This window comes from Protomyctophum bolini (assembly GCF_963924005.1).
Source record: "Protomyctophum bolini genome assembly, chromosome: 20".
Classification (NCBI taxonomy): Eukaryota; Metazoa; Chordata; class Actinopteri; order Myctophiformes; family Myctophidae; genus Protomyctophum; species Protomyctophum bolini.
In genome coordinates, this window is record NC_137881.1 from 207277 (window position 1) to 234985 (window position 27709).

Here is a 27709-nt window from a genome sequence, read left to right on the forward strand (position 1 = left end):
CAGCGACCAAGCCGCGTAGAGGTGCCGGCCCCTGTACAACAGATCCGCTCCCGTGTTCAGGAGTCCCGGAACATGGGAGGCCCTGACCGACAGAAGGTGCTCGTCGCACCATAACGTCAGTCTGTGTGCTAGCGCATGCAGTTTGGTGGACCTTAGTCCCCCCTGCTTGTTGATATAGCACATCATCGTCGTGTTGTCCGTCCTGACCAGGACATGGGAACCGCTGATGAAATGTTCGAGGTGCTGCAAAGCCAACATCACTGCCATCAGCTCCAGGTAATTTATGTGTAGTCGCAGAGACGACTCTGAGTCCGCATAAATTTGCCAATCGTCCACGTACATTGCTATCCGAACGCCCCGTTGACGTAGCGGAGCGACGGCTGCTTGCGTACCTTTCACAAAAGTCCTCGGACTCAGTGACAGTCCGAACGGAAGGACCAGATATTCGTATATCTGTCCCCTGAAGCCGAACCGTAGGAATTTCCTGTGTGGCGGGTAGATGGGGATGTGGAAATACGCGTCTCTGAGATCGAGAGTAGTATACCAGTCCCCTCGACGCATCATACGCAGCAGAGCCTTGCTCGTGAGCATTTTGAAGCGAAACACCTTCAAATAGCCGTTCAGAGCCCGTAGGTCTAGAATGGGCCGCATGCCCCCCCCCTTCTTTTTCACGAGAAAGTAGCGGGAGTAAAACCCGGTGTTGCTCTGCTCCGCCGACACCACACGTATAGCCTTTTTCTCCAACAGAGATGTTACCTCGTCTTGGAGAATTTCGGCTGCCTGACCACTCGCTTGCGAGCAGAGAACGCTCCCACAGGTGGGAGGTCTTCTGGCAAACTGTAGTTTGTAACCTTTCGAAATGGTGTTCAACACCCAAGGATGAGCACCACAACGATTCCACTCCTGTAGACACAGCGCCAGAGGGGTCGAAGCCAGCTCCGAGCCGTTTTGTGGCGGAGCGGCGCAACGTACGGTCGGAACTCGGGTCTTGAGCCTCTGTTCTGCCGTACGGACCCTGGGCTCTGGTGCCGTGTCCGAGGTGGTTACACTTGCATTTCGGCCGACAGCCACAGGCCCCCTTGGAGGCCCGGGCCGTGGGCCCAACCCCTTGAGTTTCAAATGTCGACCCACGAGACCGGCTTTCAGTAGAGAACACTGCTTTATTAAAGAAAGTGGTGGTACAGAAAACCTTGGAGAGACATTTATTAACAAACAAGTCTTCTTCCTGTCTGCGTGGAGAGCGTCCTGCATGAGGCCCGTGGCCGCTATGTTGCGCTTTAGAGAAACTCGGGGACGGGTGGGGGAGACAGTGTCCGGTGTCCCCCCTTGGGGCGGGTCTGGTTATTTCGGCTCCCCGCCGGGTGGTCCACCCTTCCTGGCATTGCGGGGGCCGCCGGCCGGAGACGCCGAGGGGCGTCTAGGCCTGTCGCCCTTCCTGCGGGTGCGCGGTGGACGGGAGGACGAGGCCGCTGCTGGCGGAGCCCTCTGACCTGCAGGGAACTTGGGCCCCGAGAAGGTGCTCGTCCTGGACCTGGAACGATCGTCCCTTTCCTCGGGGCGGTCGTAGGACGGCCTATAGGGCGGAGCCTGTTTGGGCCGTGCTCTGGACGCCGGGAGGCAGGCGCCGATGACCTCCGTGTCGGTCTTCGTTTGCCCGTCGCGGGAGCGCATCTCTTCGAGCATGGACGCGAAGAGCGTTGAGGTGGAGACCTTCTGCTTTAGCGGGTTGCGTCCCACCTTGGGGGACAGCTCCAGCCACCTGGCCCTCTCGAGGACCAGAAGCCTCGCCATGGTCCCGCCCACCATCTCAGTCTGGGCCTGAGTGAGACGGAGGAGCTCGAGGTGCAGGCGCCTCAACTCAGCCATGTGCTCGGGGGTAGGTGTGTCACCCGCCTCGAGCAGGACATGGGACGCTGACCCTTGCAGAAGGGTCGCAGCGTTCAGCGCTCTGGCCGCAGTCGAGGCGCACTTGTACGCTGCCTTATTCATCTTGGAATCGTCCTTGTCCGAAGGCAAGGAGAAGTCCGGGTCCTCGTGGAAGACGTTGGGATTAACGCCCATGAGCCATCCGGCGAAGGACTTGTCCATGGGAGGCATGGCCTCGAGGCCTGCTTCCCGTTGACCCGCGCAGTCCAGCAGCTTCATGCCTCCGGTCAGAGAGGCGGAGGCTGAGTAAGGCTGTTTCCAAGACATCATGAGGGATTTCAGAAACCCGTCATCGATGGGGATCTCAGCCTTGATCTGGGACTTCACTGGGTTGCCCTGAATCCTCTTGCGGAACTGCTCGCATAGGGTGTCCTTAGACACCGGAGGTTCGAGGCTGGCCGGCCAGACCAGTCCACAGCGGATTGTGGCCTTCTTGAAGAGGTCGACTATGTCTGTGTTATCATAGTGGAGCTCTGGTTCGGCCGGAGCAACTGGGGCCATCGGAGCTATAGCGGCGTCGGCCGGTGCAACCGTAGCAGTGCTTGGTGTCGCGATGGGGGCGGCGACGTCGGCCAACTGAACGGCCTTGACGACTGGAGGCGGGACCGCCATTTCGGTGTCGCTCTCGCCGTCGCTCTCCTCGTTATCCTCCTCCTCTCCAGAGGTGTAGGAGGATGCTGAGTCCTGAGATGAGGACTCGTCGGAGTCCATCTCAGCGTCGCGCTCTGGGAGAGCTCGTACCCGGCCCGCGTCGTCGTCTGCAAGGATGACGACGTCAGGGGCGTCGGGGAGCGGCGCCTCCATGTAGCGGTTAGGGTCAGCTGCCTCCCTAGAGGCTTCCTGACGCTGGGCCTCGTCCTCTTTCCCCTGTGCGTGGGCGTCCCGTTGGGTTCGGTACGCCCTGTGGGCGCGCTTCTGCCTGCTACGCTTCAGAAAGTCGGAAAAGGTGAAGCAATGCGGGCATCGCTCCGGGTTTTCCATCGCTTCCACAGCATGGCCATAGCCCAGGCAGTAGAGACACTCGTCATGCAAGTCGTCATGGGCGAGCAGGCCCTTGCAGGTCTTGCACGCCCTTTGCATGCACTGGCTGTGAGCGTCCGCCCGGGCGTGGCGGCGTTGGCGACGGGTCGTGGTCTCTGCCATCACACGAGGCTAGGAAGCACGTGGAAACGAAGAGCAGAGTTAAAAGCAGCCACGTAGGTGGAGGCTTCGTGGGCGAACACGTTACAGGCAAGGCTCGCTGGTTCATATAACTCTGGTTACAACAGTAACTGCGAGTTTAATCAACCAGTTTCACAAGGCTGCGCGAACACGTTACAGGCAGGGCTCGCTGGTTCATATAACGCTGGTTACAACAGTAACCGCGAGTTTAATCAACCAGTTTCACAAGGCTGCGCGTTTCAGATCACCACGCTGCCGCGGGCTCGAAAGGCCGCGGGACGTTGTATGTGGAGGCCGAGTAAAGAGCTATTATTAGCTGTTAAATGCAGGCCGTCAACACAAACGTGAGAGCTAAACAGAAATATTACTATATGCTGTTCAGAATACCACGCCGTCACGGGCTTCGGGGCCGCGGGACGTGCGTGCGCTGTGTCGGCTACACTAGCTGTTAAAGCAGGCCGTCGACACAGACGTGAGAGCTAAGCAGAAATATTACTATATATTGCGCAGCTCACCACGCCGTCACGGGCTTCGGGGCCGCGGGACGTGCGTGCGCTGTGTCGGCTACACTAGCTGTTAAAGCAGGCCGTCGACACAGACGTGAAAGCTAAGCAGAAATATTACTATACTTTGTGCAGCTCACCACGCTGTCACGGGCTTCGAGGCCGCGGTACGTGCGTGTGTTGTGTCGGCTATAGCAGGCTATGGTAGCAGCCACCGATGCCGGCACACGTGTGGAAACTAGCAAAGGGTCGAGACCGTTTCTAGCCCGTCACACGTCCGGGACCTTAAGTCACCGAAGTTTGTGTGGAAGCAAAAACACGCTATTGCTAGCCGTGTCAAAGACCGTCACACGGGTAAAGAAACTTAGCAGGGCTCGAGCCACCACACAAGTTACATTACCCACCAAGTTATTATTAACCTTGGTTTATGGAAAAAGGACTTACCGTTTTTCTTTACTTCTCGAAGCCTCTAGGAAAGCAGTTTCCGCGGTACCGAGAAGTTTTCTCGTCCTTGTGGAAATAACTCAGATGCTAAACCTTAGGGAGACTTCGCTTGCGCTGTGTTACACACATGAGAAGAAACAAATGAATGGAGACTAAGGGACGTTGACGCGCTTTTATACTAGCGCACCGGTGGGCGGTTCTCAACGTCATCACGTCTCAAAGTCCCAGCCAAAATTGTCTGTGAGTTTATATAATGCTTCTGTGTTTACGCTAGGGGGCGCAAACTCCCATAAGTGAGCAGCCTTGCTAAGCTGATTAATATAACTGCCTTAGTTCTACACTTGTTTATAGGAAGCAAGTCAAACGAGCTGGGTTGTTTTGAGGACATTGGACACGCACGGACAAGGCGTGCGTGACTGTGTGTTGGCGTGGAGCGGACTGATCGTCCACTGCTCTACAAACAAGTTCTGCTGACTGCTGCTGTTACCTGAAGCAAGCGATTGATTGCCACCCGGAGCTACAGGGGTGCCACCGGGGACGTCATCACTTCAGCAGGCCAGCCGAGATCGGGTCGGTACTGGACCGAGCCGCAAAGACACAGAACAAGGAACATATTTTGCGCTGACCACCGTCAGCGCCGTGGTCAGTGTTTATCCAGTGGGGCACACAGTACACAGTACACACAGACAGGGCGTGTGTGTGTGTGTGTGTGCGTTTGGTGAGAACTGGACGGATCTGCAGAGATGGCAGCAGCTGCGAGCGATCGTCTCTACAAGTTGCTGTGAGGTGGTGGTGATCGATTGCAACTCGGAGCTATAGGGGTGCACCGGGGACATCGGCAGCACTGTCGCCACACGGCCACAGCAGCAGATCTTCAGGGCCGGACGGAACCGCTTGCCAGTCGGAGATCATCCTCACCGACCAACAAAGTGGGTGTGTTTCAGCGGCGCACGGCCACCAATACAGAGGAAACCCAGTATTGGTAACAACGAGCACATTTAACTGACTCTTTGTTAATTTGAACATGGATTACTGGTTGGATGATGAACCTCCAGTAGTCACTTTGAAAACAATTCATGACTATCTCATGCACAAGTATTTTCCAAACAATCGGTGTCAAAAGTGCCATGATGGTGATGTCACATATGATATTGATGATATTGATGATATCCGATGACTGTGATGTCATATTTCATATTATTGGGGTCTCTGTTGGTGCTCATGAGTGTGACAATGGTGATGAGGCTCTGCAGGGAACACAGGAAATGCAGGCAGGTCTACAAGATGATATGATCAGCAGCTCAGCTGAAGAATCAGCTGTTGGTGAGAGGCCCAAGCTGAGCAGAGTGGTGGAAGAGCCACTCATACAAAAGCCTCCATCCTTCTCTCCAGCCCCGGCCATGAAGGCAGCAGCTCCACGACCAAAGAAGACCAGCCCCAGCATCGCTGAGCAGGTCGTCGAGGCCATGTCCGCCCCTAAGGAACGGAGCAACAACATGTCCCTGACTGTGATCATGAAGATGGCAGCTAAAAGCTCAAAGGAGAGAAAGAAGGGAAATGGCAGAGCCAAAGAAAGAGAAAGAAAAGATGGCAAAGCTCAAGAAAGAGAAAGAAAAGAAGATGGGAGAGCTCAAGAACAAAAAGGAACAAAGCAGAAGACATAACCCGAGTTGTTTAAGCAAGTCTCTGACATTCACCCTCTAAGTAGGCCAGTTTATGTTTGCAATCTTGAATATAGCCTGTGTTATGAATGCTTAAAAGGTTTTGAATTTAGTTTTTGTTATTTAATGGCTCTTTGTATTTTTACCATCCGGCGTCCCTCCCAACTATGGGACGTCATCGGCGTCCCTCCCAACTATGGGACGCCGGATGGCGTCCCTCCCAACTATGGGACGTCATCGGCGTCCCTCCCAACCATGGGACGCCGGATGGCGTCCCTCCCAACTATGGGACACCATCCGGCGTCCCTCCCAACTATGGGACGTCATCGGCGTCCCTCCCAACTATGGGACGCCGGATGGCGTCCCTCCCAGCTATGGGACGTCATCGGCGTCCCTCCCAACTATGGGACGCCGTCCGGCGTCCCTCCCAACTATGGGACACCATCCGGCGTCCCTCCCAACTATGGGACGTCATCGGCGTCCCTCCCAACTATGGGACGCCGTCCGGCGTCCCTCCCAACTATGGGACGCCGGATGGCGTCCCTCCCAACTATGGGACGTCATCGGCGTCCCTCCCAACTATGGGACACCATCCGGCGTCCCTCCCAACAATGGGACGTCATCGGTGTCCCTCCCAACTATGGGACGCCGGATGGCGTCCCTCCCAACTATGGGACACCATCCGGCGTCCCTCCCAACTATGGGACGTCATCGGCGTCCCTCCCAACTATGGGACGCCGTCCGGCGTCCCTCCCAACTATGGGACACCGTCCGGCGTCCCTCCCAACTATGGGACGTCATCGGCATCCCTCCCAACTATGGGACGTCATCGACGTCCCTCCCAACTATGGGACACCATCCGGCGTCCCTCCCAACTATGGGACGTCATCGGCGTCCCTCCCAACTATGGGACGTCATCGGCGTCCCTCCCAACCATGGGACGCCGGATGGCGTCCCTCCCAACTATGGGACACCATCCGGCGTCCCTCCCAACTATGGGACGTCATCGGCGTCCCTCCCAACTATGGGACGCCGTCCGGCGTCCCTCCCAACTATGGGACGCCGGATGGCGTCCCTCCCAACTATGGGACGTCATCGGCATCCCTCCCAACTATGGGACATCATCGGCGTCCCTCCCAACTATGGGACGCCGGATGGCGTCCCTCCCAACTATGGGACGTCATCGGCGTCCCTCCCAACTATGGGACACCATCCGGCGTCCCTCCCAACAATGGGACGTCATCGGTGTCCCTCCCAACTATGGGACGCCGGATGGCGTCCCTCCCAACTATGGGACACCATCCGGCGTCCCTCCCAACTATGGGACGTCATCGGCGTCCCTCCCAACTATGGGACGCCGGATGGCGTCCCTCCCAACTATGGGACGCCGGATGGCGTCCCTCCCAGCTATGGGACGTCATCGGCGTCCCTCCCAACTATGGGACGCCGTCCGGCGTCCCTCCCAACTATGGGATGCCGGATGGCGTCCCTCCCAACTATGGGACGTCATCGGCGTCCCTCCCAACTATGGGACACCATCCGGCGTCCCTCCCAACAATGGGACGTCATCGGTGTCCCTCCCAACTATGGGACGCCGGATGGCGTCCCTCCCAACTATGGGACACCATCCGGCGTCCCTCCCAACTATGGGACGTCATCGGCGTCCCTCCCAACTATGGGACGCCGTCCGGCGTCCCTCCCAACTATGGGACACCGTCCGGCGTCCCTCCCAACTATGGGACGTCATCGGCATCCCTCCCAACTATGGGACGTCATCGGCGTCCCTCCCAACCATGGGACGCCGGATGGCGTCCCTCCCAACTATGGGACACCATCCGGCGTCCCTCCCAACTATGGGACGTCATCGGCGTCCCTCCCAACTATGGGACGCCGTCCGGCGTCCCTCCCAACTATGGGACGCCGGATGGCGTCCCTCCCAACTATGGGACGTCATCGGCATCCCTCCCAACTATGGGACGCCGGATGGCGTCCCTCCCAACTATGGGACGTCATCGGCATCCCTCCCAACTATGGGACGTCATCGGCGTCCCTCCCAACTATGGGACGTCATCGGCGTCCCTCCCAACTATGGGACACCGTCCGGCGTCCCTCCCAACTATGGGACGTCATCGGCGTCCCTCCCAACTATGGGACGTCATCGGCGTCCCTCCCAACTATGGGACGTCATCGGCGTCCCTCCCAACTATGGGACACCGTCCGGCGTCCCTCCCAACTATGGGACGTCATCGGCGTCCCTCCCAACTATGGGACGTCATCGGCGTCCCTCCCAACAATGGGACGTCATCGGTGTCCCTCCCAACTATGGGACGCCGGATGGCGTCCCTCCCAACTATGGGACACCATCCGGCGTCCCTCCCAACTATGGGACGTCATCGGCGTCCCTCCCAACTATGGGACGCCGGATGGCGTCCCTCCCAACTATGGGACGCCGGATGGCGTCCCTCCCAGCTATGGGACGTCATCGGCGTCCCTCCCAACTATGGGACGCCGTCCGGCGTCCCTCCCAACTATGGGATGCCGGATGGCGTCCCTCCCAACTATGGGACGTCATCGGCGTCCCTCCCAACTATGGGACACCATCCGGCGTCCCTCCCAACAATGGGACGTCATCGGTGTCCCTCCCAACTATGGGACGCCGGATGGCGTCCCTCCCAACTATGGGACACCATCCGGCGTCCCTCCCAACTATGGGACGTCATCGGCGTCCCTCCCAACTATGGGACGCCGTCCGGCGTCCCTCCCAACTATGGGACACCGTCCGGCGTCCCTCCCAACTATGGGACGTCATCGGCATCCCTCCCAACTATGGGACGTCATCGGCGTCCCTCCCAACCATGGGACGCCGGATGGCGTCCCTCCCAACTATGGGACACCATCCGGCGTCCCTCCCAACTATGGGACGTCATCGGCGTCCCTCCCAACTATGGGACACCATCCGGCGTCCCTCCCAACTATGGGACACCGTCCGGCGTCCCTCCCAACTATGGGACGTCATCGGCATCCCTCCCAACTATGGGACGCCGGATGGCGTCCCTCCCAACTATGGGACGTCATCGGCATCCCTCCCAACTATGGGACGTCATCGGCGTCCCTCCCAACTATGGGACGTCATCGGCGTCCCTCCCAACTATGGGACACCGTCCGGCGTCCCTCCCAACTATGGGACGTCATCGGCGTCCCTCCCAACTATGGGACGTCATCGGCGTCCCTCCCAACTATGGGACGTCATCGGCGTCCCTCCCAACTATGGGACGCATCCGGCGTCCCTCGCAACTATGGGACGTCATCGGCGTCCCTCCCAACTATGGGACACCATCCGGCGTCCCTCCCAACTATGGGACACCGTCCGGCGTCCCTCCCAACTATGGGACACCGTCCGGCGTCCCTCCCAACTATGGGACGTCATCGGCGTCCCTCCCAACTATGGGACGTCATCGGCGTCCCTCCCAACTATGGGACGCATCCGGCGTCCCTCGCAACTATGGGACGTCATCGGCGTCCCTCCCAACTATGGGACGCCGTCCGGCGTCCCTCCCAACTATGGGACGCCGTCCGGCGTCCCTCCCAACTATGGGACGTCATCGGCGTCCCTCCCAACTATGGGACGCCGTCCGGCGTCCCTCCCAACTATGGGACGCCGGATGGCGTCCCTCCCAACTATGGGACGTCATCAGCGTCCCTCCCAACTATGGGACACCGTCCGGCGTCCCTCCCAACTATGGGACACCGTCCGGCGTCCCTCCCAACTATGGGACGTCATCGGCGTCCCTCCCAACTATGGGACGTCATCGGCGTCCCTCCCAACTATGGGACGTCATCGGCGTCCCTCCCAACTATGGGACGCATCCGGCGTCCCTCCCAACTATGGGACGCATCCGGCGTCCCTCCCAACTATGGGACGTCATCGGTGTCCCTCCCAACTATGGGATACCATCCGGCGTCCCTCCCAACAATGGGACGTCATCGGCGTCCCTCCCAACTATGGGACACCATCCGGCGTCCCTCCCAACTATGGGACGTCATCGGCGTCCCTCCCAACTATGGGACGCCGTCCGGCGTCCCTCCCAACTATGGGACACCGTCCGGCGTCCCTCCCAAATATGGGACGTCATCGGCATCCCTCCCAACTATGGGATGTCATCGGCGTCCCTCCCAACTATGGGACACCATCCGGCGTCCCTCCCAACTATGGGACGTCATCGGCGTCCCTCCCAACCATGGGACGCCGGATGGCGTCCCTCCCAACTATGGGACACCATCCGGCGTCCCTCCCAACTATGGGACGTCATCGGCGTCCCTCCCAACTATGGGACGCCGTCCGGCGTCCCTCCCAACTATGGGACGTCATCGGCATCCCTCCCAACTATGGGACATCATCGGCGTCCCTCCCAACTATGGGACGTCATCAGCGTCCCTCCCAACTATGGGACACCATCCGGCGTCCCTCCCAACTATGGGACGTCATCGGCGTCCCTCCCAACTATGGGACGCCGTCCGGCGTCCCTCCCAACTATGGGACGCCGGATGGCGTCCCTACCAACTATGGGACGTCATCGGCATCCCTCCCAACTATGGGACATCATCGGCGTCCCTCCCAACTATGGGACGTCATCAGCGTCCCTCCCAACTATGGGACACCGTCCGGCGTCCCTCCCAACTATGGGACACCGTCCGGCGTCCCTCCCAACTATGGGACGTCATCGGCGTCCCTCCCAACTATGGGACGTCATCGGCGTCCCTCCCAACTATGGGACGTCATCGGCGTCCCTCCCAACTATGGGACGCCGTCCGGCGTCCCTCCCAACTATGGGACGCCGGATGGCGTCCCTCCCAACTATGGGACGTCATCAGCGTCCCTCCCAACTATGGGACACCGTCCGGCGTCCCTCCCAACTATGGGACACCGTCCGGCGTCCCTCCCAACTATGGGACGTCATCGGCGTCCCTCCCAACTATGGGACGTCATCGGCGTCCCTCCCAACTATGGGACACCATCCGGCGTCCCTCCCAACTATGGGACGTCATCGGCGTCCCTCCCAACCATGGGACGCCGGATGGCGTCTCTCCCAACTATGGGACACCATCCGGCGTCCCTCCCAGCTATGGGACGTCATCGGCGTCCCTCCCAACTATGGGACGTCATCGGCGTCCCTCCCAACTATGGGACGCCGGATGGCGTCCCTCCCAACTTTGGGACGTCATCGGCGTCCCTCCCAACTATGGGACGTCATCGGCGTCCCTCCCAACTATGGGACGTCATCAGCGTCCCTCCCAACTATGGGACACCGGATGGCGTCCCTCCCAACTATGGGACACCACCCGACGTCCCTCCCAACTATGGGACGTCATCGGCGTCCCTCCCAACTATGGGACACCACCCGACGTCCCTCCCAACTATGGGACGTCATCGGCGTCCCTCCCAACTATGGGACGTCATCGGCGTCCCTCCCAACTATGGGACGTCATCGGCGTCCCTCCCAACTATGGGACGTCATCAGCGTCCCTCCCAACTATGGGACGCCGGATGGCGTCCCTCCCAACTATGGGACACCACCCGACGTCCCTCCCAACTATGGGACGCATCCGGCGTCCCTCCCGCCAATGGGACATGTGGATGGACCATAGAACTACATTCAAACACTACATTTCCCATACACCCTGTGGGTGGATGGAAGAACTACATTTCAGGACTACATTTCCCATATGAACATGTGGATGGACCATAGAACTACATTCAAACACTACATTTCCCATACACCATTGGATGGAAGAACTACATTTCAGGACTACATTTCCCATATGAACATGTGGATGGACCATAGAACTACATTCAAAGACTACATTTCCCAAACACCATATGTGGGTGGATGGAAGAACTACATTTCAGGACTACATTTCCCATATGAATACCAATAGATCTGTAAAACATGTGGATTGACCAATTAGATCTGTAAAACATGTGGCTGGACATGCTAGCATGACGCTAACTGGCAGACAGAGCCTTTAAAAACTACATGTTCCAAACACCACTGGACGCTAGAAGAACTACATTATGAGCCTCTAAGAACTACATGTTCCAAACACCACTAGACGCTAAAAGAACTACATTCTGAGCCGCTAAAAACTACATGTTCCGAACACCATGGGACGCTAAGAGAACTACATTCTGAGCCTCTAAAAACTACATGTTCCAAACACCACTGGACGCTAGGAGAACTACATTCTGAGCCTCTAAAACTACATGTACCAAACACCACTGGAAGCTAGGAGAACTACATTCTGAGCCTCTAAATACTACATGTACCAAACACCACTGGAAGCTATAAGAACTACATTATGAGCCTCTAAGAACTACATGTTCCAAACACCACTAGACGCTAAAAGAACTACATTCTGAGCCGCTAAAAACTACATGTTCCGAACACCACGGGACGCTAAGAGAACTACATTCTGAGCCTCTAAAAACTACATGTTCCAAACACCACTGGACGCTAGGAGAACTACATTCTGAGCCGCTAAAAACTACATGTTCCGAACACCACGGGACGCTAAGAGAACTACATTCTGAGCCTCTAAAAACTACATGTACCAAACACCACTGGAAGCTAGAAGAACTACATTCTGCGCCTTCAGAACTACATGTTCCAAACACCACGGGACGGGACGCTATGTCAATGAGCATTAGCTTAAGTTATTCGTTATTGTCTTATCTTTATAGCTATTGTTAAGGGTTATCGTTGTTTTAAAGGATAGTCCATTCATTGTGTAATTAATTAGGCTACTAATAGTTGGATGTGTTGAAATAAATAACAGTTTTTACATCAAATGTAGTACTTTTTAGTTTTTTATATCATTTGAAAAGCTAGCTAGGAGGCTAGCAGTCACAGAGTTCGATGGGTCACTGGATTTCAATGTTACACACCGGAAACCTCAACCAGAATCTGGTCACTTCAGCGCTAAACAACCTTTATTTATAACTCGATGTAAACAACAGACATTCCTGCTTTTAATAACGTATAAAACCTTTCAACAGCTACAGTACTGATTATTGATGATGTTTAGCAACGTATACAACTATAAACATTATAACAGTTAGTGTCTCTCAGTAGAAACGCCATTAGATTATAGTTTAAGTTTATTATTGCTTTAAAATCAAGCTTTGTGGACGGTTAATCTACAATGTGCCGTATGCGGTTATCACCACCAGATGGCAGCAAAGCCTTTATTTTGCATATATATTGTAAATTGAGATGTAAAATGAGGGGAAATCGTTTTGTCTCCACCATGCCGAAGGCATGGGGAGCTAATCTCCGGCACCGTTAACCTGGACGATGCCAAATTTTGCACACACACTCCCTGGATGCCAACGATGAACCTCTGGCCCAAAATCTCCATAACGGCCTGTTATAGCGCCACCAGGAGACCGCTTTGTGCAAAACAAGTTTTTGGACAGTACAACTGCAAATTTGGTCCAAACATCACGCAAATTGGTACACAGTCTCTCTAGAGCCATTCAACGAATCGGGTCTTTCAGATTTCTCAGACTCCATCCTGATTGGCTAAGATTGGCTTCCAAAGTTCGCAGGAGTGCTCAGTTTCAAACAAAAAGCTGTAAATCATGAACACATCTTGTGATTGCTGTGAAATTGTGCACACAATGCAAAACTTATATTATTGTTATTAATGTTATATACAATTATATAAAATAAATAATTATGTTTTAGAACGTATTTAAATCCAAACATTTACTATCGTTACTGTAACCCTAGGCTATAGGTACTTACTAGTAACTAGACCCTGATGTAAACAAGTGTAATGCTTCATGGTGTCGTCCACTCACAGTCAACAGTCTTTGTATTGAGTTTGTGCTTAAAATGTACTGTAATTCTGCAAACTGTTAATAAATATTTCAATCAATCAAACAAAAAGACGGACCACAAACTTATATTATTGTTATAGTGTTATACAATTATAAAAAACCCTAACCCTAAATAATATTATATAATTTAGTAATAAAATGTTGAAATGTATTATAGTTGTATTAAATAATGTTATATTCTTTAATTAAACAATAAAATATTTATTTTTATTAATAAGAATGTGCCAGGTAGCAAATAAAAGCCGGACCACGCAACCCGGACCAATATTTAACCCATTTTGGGCGGGAACCCCTTTGGTGTTTTAAGCATTATGTTATGCTTTAGCCGTTGAAAAATAGCAGATCTACAAGCTCATAGCACAGCACCGAGTGCAGCGCTACGAGCTTGTAGGTCTGCTATTTTTTAAATATCGTGAAAATGTGGTGCAAATCTTTGAATATATATTCTTTCAGAGGGAACATTTTTAACTCATACATTTGCTTCTGGGGAGGTCTCTGGAACAACATATTTTCAGATGGGGGTCGGCGGCCAAATACACATAATTCTGGGGGTCCTCGACATGAAATATTGAGCACCACTGATAGAGAAACATGAGGTATTTCAGACATTTTTTTAACTTCGACGTCAGGCCTAAATGGGTTAACTGAAAAGAAAGAAAAAGAAAACCTGACTATTATTCATAATAACTCACCACACCAGATTACTTAAAGTGCAAAGACATATTATGTTTATTGGTGGAGCTTTGAGCTGTGTGGTTTCCATGCCACAATGTAACTACACATATTCGTGTCTGTTGTCCAATAGTTGCTCCATAGATTAAAAAGAATATATATGTATGACTAAAGGAGATTCTTGGGGAGACGTGAATTTAAAAATAAATCCACAGAGCAACTATATTTGGAGGTATGAATCTCACCAACACTTGGAGTTATCATGATGTTAACACAGCCCAAACCTCTAAAAATACGGGGAAGCAGCTTTTTGCTTCTACGGGTCGACGGCATGGAACAAGCTCCCACTGTGCCTTCTTCAGGAAGCCTCTGTAGACATTTTTAAAGCACAGCTCAAGACCCACTTCTACAACATTGCTTTTAATTGATCTTTTATTTTTTGTTATTCATGTCCTCACTGTATTGCATTACTGCTTGTTTTTTAATGTCTTTGCCTTGCTTTTCTTTTTTTTCTCCATTGCTCTGTAAAGCACTTTGAGCTGCATTTCATGTCATGAAAGGTGCTATACAAATAAAGTTTTATTATTATTATTATTACTATTATTAACAAATTATTAATTGCGCTTCAAACGTTTTTGAGAAGAAAAAAAAAGAATCTGAATCAGATCCGTGCCACATCCAGACTGGAATCCGATTTTTACAAATGCGACTTGAGCCACATTCAGAGGTGGTTTCAAGTCTGATTCAAATCTCATTGCAGATGCAGTGTGAACGGTCGGGGGAAAATATTTGACTGGCTGTGACTGCAGTCTAAATGGGGCATTACTACATATCTGTAGTCTTGTTTCTCTTGTTGTCTCCTTGATTTGATAAGCGAGAAACACCAACACACACTCACAAAGTCACCCAAGTGAAAAAACAATAAATATACTTTATATAAAAAAAATAAAAGTGACCAAAGTGTTCTTGTGCCTCAATGTCAGAAATGTGAGAGTTCACCGGAGGTGGGAGGAGCATTAAATGCCAACCTGGCTGAAAACACAATCTCCTCCCCTCAGTGGTGTTGGTGATGGCTCACGGACACAGACGGCGGCTGCAGTTTCTCAGCCGAGCGGTCTTTGCTCTCCGGGTCCAAAGCAGAGTCGATGTCCTGCGTCTGCTGTTTCATCCACATGTCAGTAACTGTGATAGAGAAACAGAAAGCTAGTGACCGACCGATAACATTCATTGGAAATTGGATTTCTTGAATTTATAATTTTTGGACGTCCAATGAGCAGGAATACATTTTCTTTAATTTCCTTCTGGTCACATCTTAACACTCTAGTTTAACTTTAAATTATTTTCCGTTTGATGTACAACATAATCAAACTGGTAGTTTGAATTGAATGGGAAACCAAACCACAGAAAATAAAGTGTAGAGGTAAAGGCTTTTTCACCATCAGCAGTGTAAGGATTGTGAACTGAAGCCGTTTAAACCATTATATAAAGGTCTTTGTAGATCCATTCTGCTGTATAAACCTTTTTTTATGACGTATTTATATTCAGAGTATTGTCTTGCACTTGATATATTTATTCTTGTATGAGCCTGTGTTGTCTTTTAACTAGGAGAAACAATAGTTTTTTTTTCCTGCTGCTGCAGTTGGAAAGAATGACAAAGCAAGCTTGAATCTATAAACAAATTAATTGGCAGTTGCTGCTCTTCAGTGAACAGAAAATATATGTAGAGGTCTGGAGTCTCTGCGGTGCTTGTGCACCGCCTTGGTGATCCACTGGGTGTCGGGGTTGCGACGGATGGCCTTGTGGAACGTGTCGATCAGGATCACCTTGAAGAACTTGTAGGTGGAGTCTTCTCCCACCCAATAGGAGTTGAGCACGCGCAGGCCGCCGCAGTGACGCCCGGCACGCTCCTGTTGGAGGAGAGGAAAAGTACAGTGCGAGTTACGACCAATGAGAGGACAGGAAAAACACAGTGTCAGTTATACCTCTCATGGAATAAATAAAACATTTAATCTCAAGACCGATAACGTAATGAGGTTTTAGGCCGACCAGCTGAAGAACTCATGACATTTTGTGTGAGACCATTCGTGTTTCTGAGAGATGTTTCTATTCTATTGCTAGTTTTGATCACGTCAAATACTAACTAATGACCGAAAATATAGCTGATCTACAAGCTAGATCTGCCATTCTCGGTGCGCAGCAGCATGGAGTCACAGAAGACCTGCTGGTTTTCTCTGGAATCCAAATGAGTGAAATCAGTCGTGGCGAATGAGAACTGTAATCCATGCAAGGATGGATAAAATCTTTCAAAGCCTATCCTTTTATCAATGCCAAAGGAAGATAGGATTACAAAAACACCTCATCAGCAGCCCTCTACAACCAGCTAGTGCTGCACAATTAATCTGATTGAGATTGAGATCTAGATTTTAGATTAATTTCTAAATGTGAGCCAGAATGGTGCAGCACTGGTTGGCTGTCCAATTCATTTAGTTATTCTTGTATGTATTAATGTAGTAGTTATGACTCCAGGTGTCACATTTCTTTATGTAGTAATGTTTAGCAACTACAGTGCAGCCATGCAACCAGCACGCCCTGATACGAAGAAATACACAATGTCAATTACACTTCTATAGGAAGACAGGAAAAATACTGTCAGTTACACTTCTATAGGAAGACAGGAAAAATACTGTCAGTTACACTTCTATAGGAAGACAGGAAAAATACTGTCAGTTACACTTCTTTAGGAAGACAGGAAAAATACTGTCAAACACCTTGACATGAACCTTCTACAACCAGCACGCTCCTATAGAACCACAGGAATAACACAGAATGTCAGTTACTCTTGCCCACCACGGTGCACAACCAGTCCCACACAGACAGTCCCATGGGCTATGTGCACAACCAGCCCCACACAGACAGTCCCATGGGCTCTGTGCACAACCAGCCCCACACAGACAGTCCCATGGGCTCTGTGCACAACCAGCCCCACACAGACAGTCCCATGGGCTCTGTGCACAACCAGCCCCACACAGACAGTCCCATGGGCTCTGTGCACAACCAGTCCCCACACAGACAGTCCCATGGGCTCTGTGCACAACCAGTCCCCACACAGACAGTCCCATGGGCTCTGTGCACAACCAGCCCCACACAGACAGTCCCATGGGCTCTGTGCACAACCAGTCCCCACAGCAACAGTCCCCTGCACTCCAGCTTCAGAGCCATTCAAATAAAGCTATGGGAAAATGAAGCCAACGGGAAATGGAATACTTTTCATCGGTTCAATATTTACACATTAAAGCACTTCCACAAAAACTAAATCTACAAATCTAATCTCATCTGCAAAAGTAGCAAAAGCTGAAAATCTACAAGCTCACACTGTCAAAATGTGACACACTGAGCTTGTAGATCCGCTATAGAAATAGAAATTTGAAGATTAGTTTAGTGACCAGCAGCAGCGATTTGACTGAAGGTCAGCTCGTAGCCACAATGAAACCACTACCTTTTATTTCCCCAACGTTTTGACACAATACAGGTTTATATAATGTAGAATATAAGAACTATATTATGTCGAAACGTGTGCAACAGTTTTACACCATTCTCCTACATCACAGGCTGCTGTTCCATCGTGTTATGCTGCGTTCACACAGGCAGATATAAAGCTCTGTATATTTGTAAACCAGCTCAATGTTTTGTAACTTTGCATCTTCATGTCGATGGCTTCCAATTTCCATTAAAAATTTGCCGCAGTTTTGCAACTCTAGATATTTTTTTATAATGGATGAATCAATTTTTCACCCCTGTGTCAATCATCTAATGTGATCCTGGGCTCTACACACCCTCCGCCAACCTGGGGAGAGCAACGGACTTAACTCATGCTTCCTTTCCTGTCGAAGTTGCTCCTTTACACCTGACAGGGGGGAGTTTCCCTGGTTGGACGTAGCGCGTGGAAGGAACACGTTATTCCAACCAGTTCCTTTCCCCTCCATCAGGCGCCCTAGCTGGCCAGGGGGAGGCAGTTTAGAGACCAGGATTACTGCATGTTTTTGTGAGGGTACCTACCCTAGGGGACACAGGGAGAACATGCAAACTCCACACAGAAAGGCCCTTTCGCCAACCCCGCCTTCGGGTATGGGCACTGATGACGCGGAGGAGGAAACACGCCGCCAGCACCCACGGCGCCCCGAGCGGGAATCGAACCCAGGACCTTCTAGCTGTGAGGCGACAGCACTACCAACTGTGCCACCGTGCCCCACAATACCCTCCATTGACAACTCATTCATCCAAATTGCTTTTGCAATCTGCTTGTATTAAACGACATTAAACTCACCAACATTTCAGCTGTAGGGAAACCTTTAATTATCCTCTTTCAATCTGCAAAGGGTTTGTTTCATAAAAATCCACGTAGACATGTTATGATGAGCTACTTTCTGTCAATAAATTCTGTGCAGGTGATTCTTTTTATTTTTCAAAGTGTTGCAGTTTGGCAGCACTCATTTTTATTATGGGGTCGCGCTGCTGCCTCCTGCATTATGTGCAAATTCTAAACAGGTGGAACGCAGGGCCGTTCAGTGACTTCCAAAATCCAACACACCGGCACAGAATTTCTTGACATGAAGTAGCTCATAACATGTCTACACTCTACGGTGGATTTTTTAAGAAACAAAAGCTCTACGGATTGAAAGAGGATAATTCAAGCCTTCCCCTACAGCTGCAACGTTGGTGAGTTTAACGTTTAAGCAGATCGCAGATGCAGTTTGGATGAATGGGGAGTCAATGGAAGGTATTGAAACTCTAGATTAATCCCATTATTAAAAAAAACCCTACAGTTGCAAATTGCAGCTAATTGAGAATTAACGTCTTTGCATCTGCCTGTGTAGTGTGAACACAGCAATAGAGATGGTAATAGCACTGGTTTTCCTTCAGCACAGAAACTAACAAACCTCTTCCTCGTTACGTTTAGTACCAACGATACGATGTCCTGTCTCGTCCCGTCTGACTAAACGATGTTAGATGTCCATCTTCAGTTCAGTCCACAGTACCAAACGCTCCAAATGAACTACATCTGAAAAACTTTCACACTACTACTGTATACTATCCCAGGTTAGGGTCAGACTCACCTCAGCGGTGGACTGCAGGCTGTGTGTACATCCACACTACTACTGTACACTATCCCAGGTTAGGGTCAGACTCACCTCAGCGGTGGACTGCAGGCTGTGTGTACATCCACACTACTACTGTACACCATCCCAGGTTAGGGTCAGACTCACCTCAGCGGTGGACTGCAGGCTGTGTGTACGTCCACACTACTACTGTACACTATCCCAGGTTAGGGTCAGACTCACCTCAGCGGTGGACTGCAGGCTGTGTGTACGTCCACACTACTACTAGGGATGTCAGTAACGGATAGTTTCCCAGCCGGTTAGCCGATAGGATTAACCGGGTCATTAACGGATAGTGGTTGATTTATTTTCTTTTTTAATAGGCTACCGCTACCCCAAATGTAATATGCATGATGTATAGGCTGCATAATTAAAGTTGGTAGACGAATGGTATACATTTATTTATGCTCCTTTTTAAAAGACAAACTAAAAAGCAACATTTAACAATATAAATTGTTGTAGGCTTAATCATCAATAAACAACGCATCGCATATTCGCATCTGCATGATGCATGCATCTGCGTGTCTACAGTACAGAGGTCCGCCGGTTCTAGTCCAAAACATAAATAAATCCAGTCCAGATCTAAGCAACCTATACCTATAAAGCCACTGGACGCATGGGCTAAGCCTTTTTTTATTATTAAGGAAGATCAGCATGCATGTCACCGTGTTCTGTTTGTTGACTTTTCGCTGACGAGAAAACCCTCAAACATCGATAGCACATGGCTAACTTGATAGCCGTAAGCCGTGCTAGTGTGGGGACTCGGGAGACGGATAGGAGGAGGAGGTTGAGGAGGAAGCGACAGCGGCTGTAAACGTTCTCCCTCCAGGCCAAATGGCCAATAATGGATTTAATAATGTAGGTCTCTGCATTGATACGGTCGACATGTGTTAATCTCGTCTCGCTGTCAGCCTGTCACTCGCTTACATTTTGACTACCGCAACGCTACCGTTGTAGGCTTGTCGCCAACTAGCCATTGAAGTACAACAGAGAACGGGGACATTGAGGGGGCAGAAAACAGAGCCAGAGCGCTGTTCATGCAGCCTGGAGTGTGACAAGCTGGGCGGCGCAAATAAGAGCAATTTTAGGCATGTGTGCAACATGACAACTGTTTTAAAGTATTGTACAGTGACAACTACAGTCTCTGTAATGTTTATGTTGTACTATTACTAAAAACGATCTAAAATAAAGAGCAACACGCATTTATTATTATGCAAATTAACCGTTAAAGCTGATAATAATATCCGGATGTTTCTTAACGGTCGACTAACCGGTTAGGGTCAGACTCACCTCAGCGGTGGACTGCAGGCTGCGGGCGAACTTGATCTGGTTGACTCCGTGGTGAACGGGCTTGCCGTAGGTGGCTCCCTTCGGCACGGGGCGTTTACGACCGCCACGGCGCACGCGGATACGGTAGATGACGTAGCCTGTTGGAACAAAAGAAAACATACGCTAATGACGTAGCCTGTTGGAACAAAAGAAAGCATACGCTAATGACGTAGCCTGTTGGAAAAAAGGAAAACATACGCTAATGACGTAGCCTGTTGGAATAGAACACAGTAACCCATTTAGGACCACATTCTACATCATTTGTAACTATTTCATGTCAAGGACCCCAAAAACTATTTAAATGGGCGCCGACCCCCATCTGAAAATATGTCGTTCCAGGGACCTCCCAGAAGCAAAGATGAGTTAAAAACAGCCTACAGACCTTAATGTACCCAGTAAACACTTAGGCCCTCATTTATCAATCAAGTGTAAAATCTGCCACAGATTCGAGTGCAGGTTTCGTAGTACACCCACGGCCACTCGCCACGGCATTTATAAAGTGATCGCAAACAGCTGATCCTTCCTTAATTTCGTTCTGACGTTAACAAATGTGACGGCTGAAATCTATCTGGCACGCCCTATGAAATCAAGCCTCGCCCTCGTTTTTGCGACATGAACAATTGCAATACGACGGCTGGTAAGTTTGGTAACCAGGGTTACAGGAAAAAATACGTTTCTCCCGTGCCTTGCTGCCCACACCCCCCTCTCTTGACACACACACACACACACACACACACACACACACACACACACACACACACACACACACACACACACACACACACACACACACACACACACACAGACGCACACGCAACTTGCAAGCCGAACTAACTGGTGTCTTGTTAAATAAATAAAGAACGAACACCTGCATGAATTAAATAAAGTTGTAGGCCTACCCTGTCTGTTTCCCTCTCGCTTGCCTTGCTGTCATGTCCACGCATGCACGCATATACATGACACATCGACATCGCATCGTATCGCATCGTATGTGTATGTATATGTATATATATATATTATTTTTATCATTATTACTTTTTTGTTCTTACTGTAAAGCACTTTGAACTGCACTCACTGCCTGAAAAATGTGCTATATAAATAAAGATTGATTGATTGATCGCCATGAATGGAATTAGTTTGTAGGCTGGCCTATATTAATTTTACCCATTCGTGCGCAGTGCACGGCGAAGACTGCGCACTGCTGTGATATTAAAGTCCTGTAGGTGACTGCCGACATGATAGCCTAGCTCTCTCATGCAGCATGAGAGAGGCTATCATGTCGTCAAGGCAGTCATAATCAACGTTTATGTAGTGATTTCTGATTTGATCATTGATGAACGAATCATAAACATATGGATGAAGGCTTGCCGCTTGCATGTGTGCTGGTATGTGTTGGCGACGCACGCCGCGGTCCCGTCCTCCCGAGCCCCGAAAATGATCTCGCTTTTATCTGAACTGTCAAAACTGTCAAAACCTGTCTAAGCACTTATTTAAATGGTGAATGATTAAGCCCCTTACGCCTATAGCCTGCTAGTACTTACTACAAATAGGCAAGCTGTATGCTTGTCATCGTCACTTGGAAATAAAGGCGTGCAGTCCATTTATGCCTTTTTAAAAATAATATCATAATCACATATGCCGCATCACCGCATGCGCTCCAAAATCATCTCACAAGTGCGCTTGCATAACAAGGCCAGTAAAGCACTGTTTGATTAAGCACAAACTAATACATTGTAAACATGATATATTGTTTTTAATTGCACGATTTTAATTACTTGTAAAGTTTGAAATCTCTCCCTTTTTTTTACATACACATACCGTTTTATATTAACATTTTAGGAGCGAAAACATATGTTTAGATGCCTGTGACAGCGTGTCAGCAGTTCAGACAATGCTGCTCCGCTTGTGTAAGACAGAAAAACAGCCAAGGAAAAAGCGTACGCCAGCTGCGGAGCAGATGTGGGTTTTGAACGTTGTCACGTTCAATTTCAAGCTTTGCCGGAAATGGTAAATGTCGAAAATGTTTTCGCCATATTTTGGCGAACGCACGGTTGATAAATGAGGGCCTTAAGGCCTATTCATAGTCTGGATTTTCGGTGGTGAGCTGATCACCGGAGCTGAAATAACGCTGAGCGGTGGTGAGTAAAAACAGAGAGAAGGGCCTGAGCGGTGGCGGTGGTTTGCTGATCACCATGGCTCGTGACGTCATGTTGTAGTTCGGTGGTCACCCCACCACCGTAAATCCAGACTATGTATGAGCCTTCACCCTGCTAGGCCTTGTAGCCCAGCCTACAGACGCAGTAAACACTCACCCTGCTTGGCCTTGTAGCCCAGCCTACAGACCCAGTAAACACTCACCCTGCTTGGCCTTGTACCCCAGCCTGCAGGCCTTGTCGGGCCTGGTGGGTCGGGGGGCTCTGTGGAGGTTGGACAGTTGGCGGTACTGCCAGCAACGGACTTGCAGCAGAAAACGCATCACGTCCGACTGCTTCTTGCGCCACAACTCCTGCATGTACTTGTACGCTCCCATCTTGGTTTATCTGCAGGAATAGACAACATCTTCATCAGTATCATCCAAACATCACCTTAAACGCTTAAACCAGTGGTCCTTGAGGGGGTTCCAGGTGGTCCCCAGCTAAATGGAGTTGGTAACCAAATGGACCCTAATTAGCTCTTTAACTGTCGAGTGTAAAGGGTTAGTGTGTGTGTGAGGCAGCGTGTGTGTGTGGGAGAATAAATGCTTCACTCAGGTCATTTATGCTCGTTGATCGAGTCTCACTGAGCATCTAGTGGTCTGACACACACTGCTGCGCAGCAGGAGTACACACACACACACACACACACACACACACACACACACACAAATCCTAGCAAGCTTCTCCAGTGGTTTCCAACTTTGTCTCAATCGACGCCAAACTAAAATCCACGGTTTTAGTGTGGCACCTCCATATACATCTATACAGTATCATATCCACCAGTACAGTTATCATATCATTATCATATTACACACATATTACTACTACTAACACTCCTATCCAAATAGATGGGGTTGCTATTGAACGGGTGCACGAAAACAAATTTCTAGGTGTGACAATTTATTGACGATGGGCTTAGCTGGAAAACACACATCACAAACGTAAAATATAAAGTAGCTAGAAGTATAGCAGTCATAAATAAAGCAAAACTGGTTCTAGATCTTAAGTCACTTCACACCCTCTACTGTTCCTTAGTCTTGCCATATTTCCATTACTGTGCTGAGGTATGGGGTAGCAACTACAAAACATCAATTCATTGACTTGTCATTTTGCAAAAGAGAGCAATAAGGACTATTCACAAGGTTGCAGAGCATGTGAGCGGAGCGGAGCGAGGAGCGGAGCGGGGGGATTTTGACGTGAGCGCGGAGCGGGTTTTTAAATGGGTCAGATTGACTTCCGGAGCGAGAACTGTCCTCCGCTCCGAACCGCTCCGAGCCGCTCAGTGCACACGGCACGGCACTGTGCAAGCTTGGCTAGCAGTTTACATCAATCATTGCCTCTCTCCTAAAAACTTTATTGGGACACACACACACACACACACACACACACACACACACACACACACAGTCACACAGTCACACACTAAGACCGAGTTTGTTGGTGTGTCAACTACTATAGTTTAATTCACAAGTACACTGGACTGGAGGCTTGTTGTGCTGTAGTAGTGATAACAACGTTAGCTAACCAGCTAATGCGACGCTAACGCTATTCCCTCTCTCCTTGTTGCGCACAGCTGTGCTTTTGTACACATTTCCATCCGTTCGCCTTTTAAATCTAAATGTCCCATCAACACACGGGTCCAAGGCGCAACGCGATCTTATCTGGTTCTTGGGGTTTCATTAACACTGAGCAGTGAGCACTGACTGCAGTGCTGCCTGCTCGTTACGTCTCCACCTAAGGTCCTCCTCGCCCCGCAGACGGCGCAGTATACACAGGAGGAGAGGAGAGGAGAACAACAAGTCTAAAAAGGAGGGGAGGAGACCTGTCTGTCGCCTAGTCGCCTGTGTAATCTAAATAAAACTGTAAATAGAAATAAAGTGTGGGCAAATGTCGACTCGGGATAGATATTATTACTGTAATGTAGATGATACTCGGGGGGAACACCTTTTTCTTTTAAAGATAACTTTTTTTTACACCAGCGACAGATTTCAGTTGTGCGCGAGAGCATTTGGCCATGTGCGCACGTTAGGGGGAACATTGGCACAGAGCATGTGAGCGCGAGCGGAGCGGAGCGAGGAGCGGAGCGGGTGGATTTTGAAGTGAGCGCGGAGCGAGCGTAGAGCGGCGTGGGGAGAGATGAACGTGAGCGCGGAGCGAGCGTAACAAAAGCCGTCGAGAGCGAAGAGCGGAATTATCGGCCGCTCCGCTCCGCTCACATGCTCTGCAAGGTTGGTTATCTGGAACACACAAATCAATGCTGAGCTGCAACTAATCTGTTCTGTGACTGTCCCAGCATAGCGCTGTGTCATAGCGATCCACAGCAACAAGTGATTTCGTGACTTGACGTAAACCATACAGCGCGCACACACACACGGCTAGCTTATTATTTATTTATTATTATTTGTCTTCGTAGGAATGGTCATGGTAGTGTACTGTACTGTACTGTACGAAATATCTTATTTATTCCTCCCTGTAGATTACATGATTTACTTTGATGTGTTATATTTTCTTTTGTGCGTTTGTGTGTTGTATTGTTTATTTCCCTTTTTTGTGCAGTCTGTGTTTTGTAGACTTTTGTATTGTTCTTAATTAACTTTTAATCTGTTAAACCATCTGTTCTTTGATATGTTATTGTCTATTTTTTTGTACTACGTGCTAAATAAATAAACCTAAAACCTACTGTACTGTACCGTACTGTAATGTTAGGGTTTAGTCTCTTACCCGTCTTTGTCTTCGTAGGAATCCCTGAGACTGGAGCTCACCTCCATGTATCTCTGTACAGAATGGAAACATTTATGATTAAACATATTATTACGATGGATGCATTTATAATAGAACGTATTATAATCTATATTACATTAACCCATTTAGCCCGAGAATGATTCTACAAATGCCTTCTAAATTCTGACAGTTTTCTGAAAAACCATGTTTGTATGTCAGCCGTTCTCCACATTCATTTTCATGTCAAGGACCCCCAAAAATATATGTAATAATTGGCCGCCGACCCCCATCTGAAAATATGTTGTTCCAGGGACCCCCGTTCCAGACATTAAAAAACATTCCCTCTGAAAGAATATATATATATATATAAATTCAAAGACATCCACCACATTTTCTTGATTTTTTTCTAAAATAGCAGATCTACAAGCTCAGTGTGTGATATTAACTGAGCTCAATTCTGCATTAATTCCATATTAAATAATAGATATTTTGCTGCTAGTGCTTACATCCAACATGGCTCTGGTTCGATGGTCTGAGTTGATCTGTTCTCTGAGCTGAAAATAATGGAAATATGTTTTATTAGTTCAATGTTTATCTCACACACACACACACGTAACGGATTTATAAACCCACACACTGTCGTAAAGGTTGTAAGCGGTCTAGCTCTGTTCCATAGCTCTAGAAGGATATGGATCAGAGCTATAAGCGGTCCCCAAATGGACCCTTGCAGGTCTGTAACTCTGAGAGTAACACATGTGGAACCAAATGGACCCTTATGGGTCTGTAACTCTGAGAGTGTAACACATGGAACCAAATGGACACTTACAGCTCTGTAACTCTTTGATTGATTGATTGATTGAAATATTTATTAACAGTTTGTAGAATTACAGTACATTTTAAGCACAAACTCAATACAGAGACTGTCAACTGTGAGTGGACGACCCAATTAAGCATTACACTTATTTACAACAGGGTCCACATTGTTCAATTCATCAAAACATTTAGAGACATACAAATAGACACTTCTATGTAGTCAAAGAACAGAACAGGAATTCATCATGTAGGAGGCAAAAAGGGAAAGGATACATGTCATATACAGTGAGGGGAAAAGGGGGGGGGCGGTGGGGGGGATTCAGATTTTACAGAGGCCAGTTTCGAATTGCAGCCGTCCGTAGGTGCCCTTTGAGAGCGGTTTTGAAGGAGTCAAGGGATTCACATGTCTTAATGACTGTTGGTAGGGCGTTCCACATTTTGGTGGCATAGGAGCGAAAATAATTTAGTCCCTTGTTTGTGCCGAACCTGGGTTGTACATGGTTTGTTGCACTCCCTCTGGTGTTGTGGCAGCCCCATATGTGCCCTCTCCCTACGCGTAGGGAGAGGGCACATATGGGGCTAGTGTTGTGGGTGTGGACTTCGTTTACATTAAGGAAGTATTTAGACAGGTACATGGGTATCTTGGTGGTGTATCGAATCTTGTGGAACAGACCCATTGCAAGATGCTGTACTCTGTCGTCGACCCTAAGCCATCCCAGCCTGTCAAAGTGGGCAGGGGTGAGGTGGGTTCGGGGGGTGAGGCCAAGTAGGAGCCTGACTAGTTTGTGTACAAATGGAACCACATTCCATCTGGTTCCATTTCTCTCTCAAAATAAACCAACATGTGTAATAAGTGACATTATGGCATAATAATAATAAAACTGGTGTGTGTGTGTGTGTGTGTGTAATAACAGTATAAACATTAGCATGTAGCATACCGTGCTCTTCTTGTGTAGCATCTCTTTAGCTTTAGCATCCATTAGCCTCTCTTTCTCCTCGTGGTAGCGACGCTGCTGCTCCAGAATGGTCTCCATGTTTATTCTGAGTAATTTATATTAAATTTAACTTCCTAACGCAGTTAGAGTTTAAAGTTGAAATGAAGTGATTAAAGCGACAGTCTGTTGGTTTCGCCGCTAAACGGTTAGCTAGCGTTCCTTCCACCGTTTGTTTTCACTGCTGCAACGTTGCTGCTGACGCCCCTATAGCCCGGAGGGATCAGCCCACACTG

General features: G+C 49.5%; 1 protein-coding gene across 1 annotated transcript; it reads right to left on the reverse strand.

Moving 5' to 3' along the window:
• Positions 1-14013: 14013 nt before the first annotated feature.
• On the reverse strand, positions 14014-27667 carry LOC308335000 (large ribosomal subunit protein eL15-like). Its single transcript, XM_080791927.1, has 6 exons — positions 27420-27667; positions 26175-26222; positions 25669-25721; positions 23111-23292; positions 20714-20850; positions 14014-16174 (listed from the first exon to the last, which is right to left on the reverse strand). Exons 4-6 carry the CDS (start codon positions 23280-23282, stop codon positions 15968-15970), a joined length of 516 nt encoding a protein of 171 aa, XP_080648053.1. The 5' UTR covers positions 23283-23292; positions 25669-25721; positions 26175-26222; positions 27420-27667; the 3' UTR covers positions 14014-15967.
• Between the last annotated feature and the right edge of the window lie 42 nt (positions 27668-27709).